At 43.0% G+C, this 11844-nt stretch overlaps 1 protein-coding gene across 1 annotated transcript; it reads left to right on the forward strand.

Annotated features, from left to right (window-relative positions):
• Positions 1-854: 854 nt before the first annotated feature.
• On the forward strand, positions 855-11273 carry dok1b (docking protein 1b). Its single transcript, XM_048604300.1, has 2 exons — positions 855-1066; positions 5798-11273. The coding sequence occupies exon 2, from the start codon at positions 5801-5803 to the stop codon at positions 6953-6955; it is 1155 nt and encodes a 384-aa protein (XP_048460257.1). The 5' UTR covers positions 855-1066; positions 5798-5800; the 3' UTR covers positions 6956-11273.
• The last annotated feature ends 571 nt before the right edge of the window (positions 11274-11844 follow it).

Consider the following 11844-nt stretch of genomic DNA (forward strand, 5'->3'; position numbering starts at 1 on the left):
TCGCTTATACCCTCTCCTGGTGAATCAACCATCAAGCTGCCAACTAGCAATAGTGTTGCAGGGGAGTGCAGGTTGGAGGGGGTGGAGTTGATGGTGTTCTGTGTCCAGTCAGGAATCTGGTCTGTGTCTGGTGGGAGAGGGTTTACCCTGGGAACCAAAAGATGGCCTTGGGTGTCAATTTAGAAGCAACTGTTCTCTGTCTTTATTTCTTACCGTAGGCTCAAAATAGAATTATACATACAGCACAGAAGAGACCCTTTGGCATATCATGTTGCCAGAGGTATCAGAAGCTCACCCACCGTTTTCGAAATAACCATTCGACAAGGTATTGAGCCTTGTGAAGATCCAACTGAATATTTTTCAACTATTTATCTGCTTTATTTACCCACTTTTTAAAAAAATAAGTACATGGATGAGCGCTTGAAATGTCCTATTCATAGAATTATAGTCATACAGCACAGAACTATTTATTTACACTAATCTATTTACACAAATCCCATTTTCCAGCTCTAAGCCCATATGACATTTCAAATGCTCACCCACTTATGTTTTAAGCAAATGAATAAAAAAAGTCTTAAAATTCAGTTGTACCTTCAATAGGATCAATAGTTTGTTGATTGGTTATTTCCAAAATGGTGGGTGAGCTTCTGATATCTGTACATGCTTGCCTTCTGAAATATGGGGGAGTGGTGCAATGAGGATATTTGCATTGCTGACCTGATACCATCATGCCGTAATCTGAGTAAGCAGGAGAGGAGGAGAAAGCCTGCCAGATTTCCATCAATAAAACCCAGCCCAAAGTCCTGCTGTTTTCTTTTTGTCCTCTCCTTCCTTTCTTTCTCCTTAACACGTTCTTGTGATTAAACTGCCTTGTTTCCTCCTTTCCCATGCAGTGAATGAGTTCTGGGTGAATGTGCAGAAGACAGAAGCAGCAGAGAGGTGCAATCTTCACGGGACATACATCCTTAAAGCAGACAAGGAGAAGCTCACTCTTAAAGATACCAAAACCGATCAAGTTCTCTTCAACTGGCCCTATAAGCTTCTGCGGCGCTATGGCAGGGACAAGGTAAAATTGGACACAATCCAGTTTGGCAGTTTTCTGACTTAAAATGTTATAAGGAATGTAATTACTGTGTGCCTGTTAAGAAGATCATACAATATTGTATTGCGAAGCCTCAGTTTTAAATAGTCCACCTGTGCCAGTCATGTCTCCAACTGCTTGGGCCGTGCACCATGGGCCCCCATATTGTTTCACTAGCCTCTCAGCCTGTTCACCTCGTTTTTCTCCTTTGTTAGATAGGAGCAAGAGAAGACCATTTAGCTTCTTAAACCTGCTCTGCAATTTAACATAATCATGGCTGATCTCCAACCTCAACTGCACTTCCCTGTCCACTCCCCACATCCCTTGATTCCCTGAGAAAGCAAAAATCCTATCTATCTCAGCCTTGAATATACTCAATGATGGAAAAACCACAAGCCTCTGAGACAATTCAAATGTTCCACAATCCTCGGGAAAAACCTGTTTCTTCACCTCCATTCTGAGACAGTGGGCTAATGGCATCCATTCCCTCTAATGTTTCTGCCAATCTCAGGTCATGGCATGGCCGTGAAAGCCATGGAAACAAAGAAACCAGGAACAGGAGTAGGCCATTTGGCCCTTTTGAGCCTGCTGCACTATTCAGTATGATCATGGCACTGATTGGATGATCAGCCATGTTCCCGCTTTCTCCCTATATCCTTTGATCCCATTAGCCCTAAGAACTATATCTATTTCCTTTTTGAAACCATTCAATGTTTTGGCCTGAACCCCTTTTCTGTGGCAGAGAATTCCACAGACTTGCCACTCTCTGAGGGGGAAGACATTTCTCCTCATCTCAGTCCTAAATGCCTTATGCGGTAGTCAATATGTCTACAAACCAACTGGCATACACAGACCCTCTGAGTGACTTTATGACCGTACAGCTTAGAGGGAACATTGCTGATGGCGAGGGAAAACATCTTGATATCCACCCTCCTAATCACACACACAATCTTGTACGTTTCGATGAAATCTCCCCTGGGCAGCTTTAGTTGCATAGGCTGGGCGTTGAGAATTCTGGTTGTCTTGCTATAGGAAGCATGTTATTGAACTGGCAATGGTGCAAAAAAGATTAACAAGGATGTTACTGAGAGTGGAAAGTTTGAGTTATAAGGAGAGGCTGGGTAAGCTGGGACTCTTTTTTTTTTTCTTTTTCCCTGGAGCGTAGGAGGTTGAGGGGTGACCTTATAGAAGTTTGTAAAATCATGAGGGGCACAGATAAGATGAATAGTCAAGGTCGTCTTCCCAGGGTAGGGGAGTCCAGAACTAGAGAGAGGTTTAAGGTGAGAGGGGAATGATTTAAAACTGACCTAAGGGACAACTTTTTCAAGCAGAGGGCGGTGCGTATTCGGAATGAGCTGCCAGAAGAAGTGGTAAAGACGAGTACAACTACAACAGTTAAAAGACATCTGGACAGGTACATGAATTGGAAAGGTTTAGAGGGTTATGGGCCAATTGCAGGCAAATGGGACTGATTCAGTTTAGGAAACTTGATCAGCATGAATGAGTTAAGACAACTCTAATTAAACTCTCACAAAATGATACAGCGTAGGAGGAGGCCATATGTTCCATTGTGTTTGGTCTGTTAAAGAGGTAGTCAAGCTTAGTCTGACTTCTGTTGCTTTCCGAAAGTATTTACCTAATTCTGTCAGAGCTACTAATGAGTCTGCTTTATCATCCTCTTGCACAGTGCATTCCTGACTATCATCTTTTCTTTTCTTCCAAGCAACGCCCCTCCCTCAACTCACTGCCCAAGGTTCCCTTGGCAATTATTTTTAATATGTGTCCCCCCGCCCCAGTTTTCATTCCCCCATTTATGTGAAACATACAAGCAATTTCTGATGCATTTAACTTTTATAAATGTTATAGGAAGTTAGCAGATGGCTCAAAAAAGAAATGCTGCATGAGGCTAATCTTTAAATCACTTCAAATTATTTATGTCCTTGGATAGAAACTGAAGTACTGCAGGAAAAGCAAATTCACTCTCTTTACATCATTTTGGTTATCAGCGAGCTACTTAGAAAGCTCTTTGGTGCATCCTAATTATAACTTTACTGTGGTTGCAAGGCTGACAAATACAGACAGCCTCCTGATCTTAACACCTCAAGCCAACTGTAACATTGCACATTTTGTTTTTCCATTCCCCAGCTCAAGGCCACGTGGCCTTTGACAGTGTATCACCTGCTGAGTTTAATTTTCCAGCTTGAGGTATTAAGTTTTATTAAAATTTGCTGCACAGAGGATGTGGCTCACCAGAGGAAACCCAGCTCCAAGTGTCTTGACGCAGACTCTGCGCTTGAGTTCTTCACGATCACTCAGTGACATAAGGCCCAAATGCACTAAAGACTGAGGCCGCCTGTTTTTGCCTTGTCACACAGCAATAGTTTATTTTTGGTTACGTAGGACTTGCAGCACAGAGTCCATTTAGCTCCATATTCTGCTCCACACAAGCCACCTCCAACTACACTTACTTCATTTGTTTTTGTCCACATGCATCTATCTAGTTTTGCCTTAAGTGCATCTATACTGTTTTGCGTGGTGACACTTGTCACATCCTGATCTGAAGAAGGGTCTCATGATTTGGTTTTTAGGATTATCAGTGATTCTCCTAGCATTTTATTTCCCCCAAGTCTTGGTCTCCTCCAATTGGGAATATCTCAGTTTTTTAAGATAATTATTTAGTGGGATGTAGGCATCACTGGCAAGCAGGTTAGATTAGCCACAGCCACTGGGAAGCTCTGTGCTGGCTGACTGGCACGCCAATAAACAGTGTCCGCTTCCAGGAGTCACTCCCTCGCATGGACCTTGGAGACCTGCACAGCAGCGAATAAAACGTTGCAGGGAATGTTCCTGGCAAGGCCAGTATTCAACCTTCCCTCATTGCCCTTGAATTGAATGGCTTGCTGGGTCATTCCAGAGGGTCGCTGAGAGTGTGTCATGTTGCAACAGTGAACAAGTAGGCAAGTTCAGGATCACCGATTTCCAAGAGCAAGCCAAATATGTTTTTGTTACAAATAAAAGCTAGTTTCAGAAATGGTAATGTTGAAAGTTTCACTTCCTGATTCACGAATAGAATTTAAATTCTTCCAGCTACGGTGGTGAGATTTGAATACATATCCCCAGAGCATTGGTGTTAGTCTCTAGACTCTTAGGCCAACACCTCGCTGTATCCAGCCTGATAATCTCTTTTTGTGATTTTAAAAGAGCTCTATGATCTTTGCATTTTTTTGTTCATACCATAAGGACAAGCTAGTTCAGCAAATAAGTAATAAAGCAAATGCAGATCGGGTTATGTGAACGGAGATGGGAGGAGGTAAGTGTGGAGAGCATGCATGGTGGCTCAGTGGTTCACACTGCTGCCTCACACAGCATCAGGGACCCAGGTTTGATTTCACCCTCGGGCAGCAGTCTGTGTGCAGTTTGCACGTTCTCTCCTTGTCTACGTGGGTTTCTTCTGAGTGTTCCAGTTTCCTCCCACAGTCCAAAGATGTGCAGGTGAGGTGGATTGGCCTGGGGAAATGCAGGGTTACAGGGATGATGGTGGGTCTGGGTGGGATGCTCTTTCGAGTGTCTGTGTGGACTCAATGGGTCAAACAGCCTGCTTCCACACTGTGGGGATTCCATGATCCTATGGTCTAGTTGACTAAAGATCAATTACACTGAATGGCCTAATTCTCTACTAGAGACTTGACCAAAACTTGATACACTCTGTCAACTTCTATTTGTGGAGACTGAGGTTCTTCGCAATGAACAGTGTTGTGCTTTTGTATTGCATTATCATGACAAAAAGCAGCCAATGCGCAACCATTATAAATTGGTGTGGGTATCAGCTAACACACAGAACAGTGAATAACTTGCTCGAATCTCAAATGTTTCCAAAGCATCACACTTCTCAGCCACAGCCAAGTGGGTAACACCATTACTGTTGAGTCAGAAGATAGTGTTTTTTTTTAATTCATTTAGTGGATGTGGGCATCACTGGCTGGGCTAGCATTATTGCCCATCCCTTATTGCCCAGAGGGCAGTTGAAAGTCAATCGCATTGTTAGGACTCTGGAGTCACATGTAGGCCAGACCAGGTAAAGATGACAGTTTCCTTCCCTAAAGGACATTAATGAACAGATGGGTTTCTCCAACAATCGGCAATGGTTTTATGGTCACCATGAGAGTCTTAATTCCAGATTTTTATTGAATTCAAGTTCCACCATCTGCCGTGGTGGGATTCAAATTTGTGTCACTGTAATATTAGCCTGGGTCTCTAGATTAATAATCTATTAATAGATACAATATATCACTTTACCATTGACTCCCCACAGTCAACATAAAAATCTTGGCTGAGACTTTAGTGCAGTACAGGGAGAGGTGCTACGTTGTCAGGTACAACATTTCGCAAGATGTTAAGCAAAGTTTTCTTCTGCCATGTTAGGTAAAGGTAAAAGCTCCCATGGCAAGGCTTTTCAAAGATGAGCAAGGGAGGTCTGGACATTGTCTTGGTTTTTGCTTCTGAAATACTGTATGATCAGTCTCGTACTGCTGTGGATAGGTTCTGGGTGCATACACGTTTGCTGCATCATTTTCTACATTGCAATAGTGACTAAACAATCGAGGAAGATGCAACATTTCACTGAGCTTTCATGTGAGTTTCTTTTCTTGTGAAAGTAACCCTGACTATGGGTGTCACCTTTTTTTAAACTGGGGATTTTTCTCGTCTTCCTGGCAGGTCATGTTTTCGTTTGAGGCTGGGCGCAGGTGTGATTCCGGAGCGGGGAACTTCACCTTCGAGACAAAGCATGGCAACGACATCTTCCTGCTGGTGGAAAGCAGTATCCTGGAGCAGAAAGCCCAGGCCGAGGGGAGCCGCCGAAGCTTTCCACCGTCGGAGACAGGCGACCACACCGCCTTGAGCTCATTGGAATGGAGCCCTGAATGTCTGTCACTTGATGCGTCTTCAGCCCTTTCCTCCGAGGTGGTGATGGTGGTCGGCAACGGCAGCCCTGACCACAAATCCAGTTTACCCGAGGGGCTGGCGGCGGCCCCCAAAAAGGAGCAGCGAGGCTCCGAGGAGAAGGACTTGTCCAAACTCCTCAAAAACCGGAGCCTTCCAGAGCCTCCGGGCGTGGGGCCCCCGACACCGCCGAGATCTCCCAAAATGCCTGCGTCGAATGCCGATCCGGCCTCCATTTACTCCGATCCCGTGGATGCCCTGACTGTCGGCACGTGTGGCTCAGACCGCCTGTACTCCGAGCCAGTTGACAGCGTCCTGCCATGCAAAGCCCAAGATCCAGCAGCCCGGAAGGGCTTCAAGGACAGGAGGGCGCCCGGGCAGAGGGCGGAACCTCTGTATGCGGACATTTACGAGCGGCTGAACCAGGATTTCTCCCGGCTGGCCGTCACCGGCCCGGCGGAGGAGCACATCTATGACGAGCCAGAAGGCCGGGCATTCCAGCAGGTCCCGGAGGCCAGAGCTCCCTACCCCCTGCCCGCCTTCACTGCCATCTATGACCAAGCTCAGCCGGCAGACTCAGCTGCTTGGAAAAAGAAGGGCTGCGCGGCGGGGCACCCTGGTAAAGACAACAGCTCAGGCCCACCTCCCCTGAGGGGTGTCGAGACACCAGCCACCAAGCCAAAAAAACCCAAGCCCTTGCCTGCACCGAAACCCACCAGCGGGCCGTTTGCAAAAGACAAACGGGCAGACTTCAAGGAGATGGGGATGGAGCTAGCTAACTCTGAGCGGCTGGCTCTTAAAACCAATTTCAACAGCTCAAATAACTGCATCTACAGTGAGGTTGTGAAGCCCAAAAGGCCACAGAAAGAAGTGTCAGTGGATGACTTCAGCATTAACCCAGAGTCAATCTACGAAGATCTTGGGAACCTTTGACGGGTTTAGTCAGCTTTTCTGGACATCTCTTTGTTTTGGCTCTTAAAACAAAATGTGGTCCTTCCTTCACGTGTATTTCTGCGAGTGCTGTCTCAAGCAGGGATACAATATTGTTACCTCATCTTATGAGCAGCAAAGATTAAACTATGATAGTTATCATTGGTATTTCCTTGTGTTCAACTAAATTGTGAAACTGAGATGGATTTTACACACTGAGATACAAAAGGTTGCAGCTGTAGAAAATGTTTTCACAGACTCAGGTACCAGAATTGACAAATTTCTTCTCTCTATTAAATGTGAAAAGAGCTCTAATATGATTGTGATGTACCCTAGCTCAGTTCCTCTTGGGCTTGTGGTGGTACATGTAGCGGGACATCAACAGTCCAATTTTCTTAGACACCGACTTGGCCCTGCTTCCTAGTTTTGGTGGACCATGTGGAACGAGGATTTCTCCATTCATCCTGAGCAGAAACTTCAAGCCGGCACCTGTTTACAATGCTCCACCTGCCATGCGGTGAGATGTAGGAGGACTCTATTGAGAGATGGGCGAGACAGCGAGGAGAAGGTATGATGTTGGGAAACCTCTTGCAAAAGATGGACGAGAGGATTGTGCCACAGAAGTAGATAATGTTTCCTACACACGTGGTAGCAGAGTGCGTAAATGGTGATACTGAATTGGGAACACATTTTTGTCACCAACTACCTGTGGTGAAAGAGACCTCACCAACATGTACTGTGAAGTTTATTTTTTAGAATAAAAACTTAACTTTTCATGACAGACTGTTTGCCAGATCTTTTCTTTTACAGTGGCCATGTCGACTTTTTATTTCCTCTTTATTTACAAGATTATTTTATTATTCCAGAGCCATTATTGATTTCTGTTATGTGTACTGTGCTTTGAGGATGCATGGATTTATAGAATCAATCTGTAAATTCTGTTTTGTGATCCTGCTTCACTGTTCACAAAGGTAACTCTCATTGATGCTGCAGTTAGGAGTAAAAACAATGTGGGTGAATGATGGTTTAGTTTATCTGTCTCTAAATTCAGTTTCTTGCACCATCGACTTCTTACCAAGTTGCTGCTGCACAGGGTCTCAACGTTGATTTTTGTTTTTTTTTATCTACACAGTCTTCCTTTTAGAGAAAAGTGCCAAGTGGTTGAAGGATTGGCAGGCTCATGGGCTGTACTATGAATACTCCAGTAGCCAGCCATTGACCAAAAGATGGGGCATTAGCCCTAGATATTGGGAAGGCTTTATGAACTATTGCAGTCCATTTAATGAAGTGAGGATGTCACTTACTTCCACTCACTGGGTTTTTCATCTCGTAGGAACTGCACTCAGAGTCCGGAACCACATCCATTTGCCAGAGCTTTCTGGAACAGTTTTCAGAGCTGGGAATACAGACCTTGAGCTAAACACTTGCTGGCTGAGGGATTGGGAAGAGGAAGATAAAAATAGCAACACGTTGCCTTTAACCATCGTTTCTGTTTTGTGACCAAGTAAACTTGTTGGAGGTTGACAGCAGCCACCCAGTGATCCTACTTCTGCAAAGTTGTAGGCCAAGCTTTATAATTACAAAATACATACAGCATAGAAACAGGCCATTCAGTTCATCAATCTCTACCAGTTTATTACGCTCCACATAACCCTCTCTCTCCCATCAAATTATCCTTTTATTCCTTTCTACCCTACTGTTTATTTAGCTTTCTCTTTCCGCTTTCACTACCCGATGGTCGCAAGTTCCATATTCTAACCAAACTGTAGGCTATGCCTGACGTTTTGAATTCATCTTTGAATGAATTGTGTTAGAACATCAGAAGAGAAGTGTAGAACTGGCAAGTTTTGAATTTCGACCTTGAATTTCAAAATTTACAGATGGACCAAAACTTGGAGGGATTGTGAGCTTGGCAGGATGGTGATGGATGTAAAGAGTCAGGTCGATTGGGCATTCAGAATTAATGCAGACAAATTTAATGCAATAAATGGAGAAATTTTGGTTGAAAAATATGCAATCTGAAAGGGGTTACAGGAACAGCAACAGCGAGCTGGGGCTGTATGTGCACAAATTGACGGTGGCAAGATAAGGTGACAAAGGTTAAAAGGGCAGAGAGTATCCTGCACTTTACACACAGGTATTTTTTCTTTCTTTCTTGCTTCATTCATGGGATGAGGGTGTTGCTGGCTAGGCAGTACTTATTGCCCATCCCTAATTGTCCAGAGGGCAGTTATGAGTCAACCACATTGCTGTGGGTCTGGAGTCACATGTAGGGCAGATCAGGTAAGGATGACAGCTTCCTTCCCTGAGGGACATTAGTGAACCAGATGGGGTTTTTCCGACAATGGATTCACAGTCATCTTTAGATTCTTAATTCCAGATATTTTATTGAATTCAAATCCCACCATCTGCCATGGTGGGATTGAACCTGGGTGCCTAGAATGTTATCTGGGTCTCTGGATTAACAGTCCAGTGATAATACTATTAGGCTATTGCCTCTGCCAAATGATACGAAAGCAAGGAAATAATGATGAATGTTTAGAAAACCCTGGCTGATCCTCAACTGGAGTATTTGAGTATCCTTGTTAAACAAGGTGCTCAAAAGTTATCAAAAATGCGTGGGAATGTTAGATCAGCCATGATCCTATCGAATGGTGCAATAGGCTTGAGGGGCTGAATGACCTCCTTCTGGTTCATTTTTGGACACTATTTTGGGATGAATGTGAGGGCTGTAGAGAGGATATAGAAAATATCCATAAGAATGGTTTCAGGGATGAGGAACGTTGGCTACATGGAAAGCTTGGAGTAGGTGGCGTTGCTATACTTGAAGAGAGGCCTGGTCTGCATGTGACTGCATACCCACAAGCAATGTGGTTGACTTCTAACTGCCCTCTGAAATGCCCAAGAGCCACTCCATTTAATAATTAGGGATGGGCAATAAGTGCTGGTCTTGACAGAAACACACAAGTCCCATGTAAGATTTTTTTTTTTTTTAAGAAAAACTTCTTTCTTCTATTAATGCACTTTTCCCAACCTACTTATTTGACCAAGCTTTTGGATACCAGGTGTAACATCTTGTTGTGTGGGTGTCAAATTTTGTTTGAACAGTCCTTTGGAGTACATTTAGGGCCTTTTATTAAAGGTAATGGTGCTGGGAAACAAGGCATTTCATCTTTTTGGTCATCTTGGACAGCCGATACAGTTCCAGGTGTTCTGTGATCTTTCCAGTAAAATTAATTTGTCCAATCATTTGTTGATATTATAAATGTTATGAGTTTATTTTGTCTGCTACTGAAACAAAGGCTAGTTCCTAAGCATAAGACAACAAAAATTATTAAAGATTTTTACTACCATTGAATCACTCCTGTTAACCTTTGCTGGCACCCTGTGCTGGCATTGCTTTTTTTTTGGGGGGGGGATAAAATAAACTGGAAGAATCACAGGAAATTTTATTTTAAATATAGTTCATCAGAGGTTAGTTGTTTCCAAAACAGTATCCTGGATTTATCTAGTTAATACCGACATAGATTGTTATCAACAGCTGGGGATCAATCAGTGTAAGTTGGTAATTGGCGCATTCACCTTTTGAACCAGAAAGTTGTTTAAGTCAACCTCCTTGAGCCCATAATCTATGCTGACATTCCTGTGTACTGTTATTTTTGAGGTGAGATGATAAAACCATAATTACATTTTACAATTGTATTTTATTATTTTTCCCTTTTCCTGTCTGCCCTTGAGGGCTGATGTGATTGATGCCCCTGACTCAAAGCAGATGGTGTCTGACATTTATCTTCAACCAACGTAACTTAAAACAGAACATCACCTTTATTGCTGTCTGTGGTACCTGAGCCGTTCAAATTGGCTGCTCCAGTACCTTTTTTTTCAAGTCTGTGAAGCCACTTCAAAAAATACTTCAGCAGCTCAGAAATGCTTTCTGAGATACTGATGTGTTGGTAAATGCTGTATAAGTGCAAGTTCAAAAAAAAAGGGACTGAAATTCTTGTTAAAGGAAGCATCTATTGAATAGTTCATTCTCATAGTCTATGCTGCAGGAGCTGGCTGTTGAATAATAAGGTGATATATTTAAAGCTTGTTAACTAATTTGTGTAAGTTATTTTGGTTTATGACTTTTTTTGTATAAATGTGTAATGATTTCTTGTAACAAAAATATGTACTTTTTAAAATGTAAATTGCTGATTGACCAATACTTGTTAAACATAGTTTGTACTTCCATACAAAACATTGTTCATTCAAAAATTGGTGACCAACAAGTACTTTGTTATTATCAGAATAGCTATTGCATAAAATGGTTTTCTTCAAATTGTTTACTTTGCCTTTTTGTTCCTTTGCTGCATAAAAATCTTGTTTCTTTGCTCTGCTAGGGTTATGGGAATTAGTTGGAGAGGAAAATTTTGGTGAATTGGGAAGGAAGAGTGTGGTATTGAGTAAGGAGGCTCATTTAACAAGCTGGTGCAGACACGATGGGTCGAATGGCATTGTTACATGCCATAACACTTCTGTGATTCTGTGTGAGTGGTAGTGAGATGGGGCAGAATTGCAGGCCAGTTTCACCTGATTGGACGTTACATGTTCCATCAGAGATTGCGTGGAAACAAATTGTACAAGAGAACTGAATCTGTCAGAAGTTTGGGATGACCTTTTAGTTTCCTTTTGTGTCGGAAGCATGTGATTTCTCCCATGACCAAATCAAAAGTTTATGGGTTCTCTCCAGAGACTTAAACAGGAAATCTAGACTGAAACACCCAATGCAATATTGTTGGAATAGCTGTCATTTGGATGAAATCAAAATCCAAAGTCCTTACTTTCTATTATTAAAGAGGTTAAGGAATTTGAGGCAAAGGCCTCAATTAGGCCTCACATACAGGATGTTG

The sequence above is a fragment of the Rhincodon typus genome, chromosome 1 (genome assembly GCF_021869965.1).
Source record: "Rhincodon typus isolate 14 chromosome 1, sRhiTyp1.1, whole genome shotgun sequence".
NCBI lineage: Eukaryota > Metazoa > Chordata > Chondrichthyes > Orectolobiformes > Rhincodontidae > Rhincodon > Rhincodon typus.

Bases quoted from the DNA above. Each gene is read 5' to 3' on its own strand.
- dok1b (XM_048604300.1), top strand. From the start codon at position 5,801: ATGTTTTCGTTTGAGGCTGGGCGCAGGTGTGATTCCGGAGCGGGGAAC.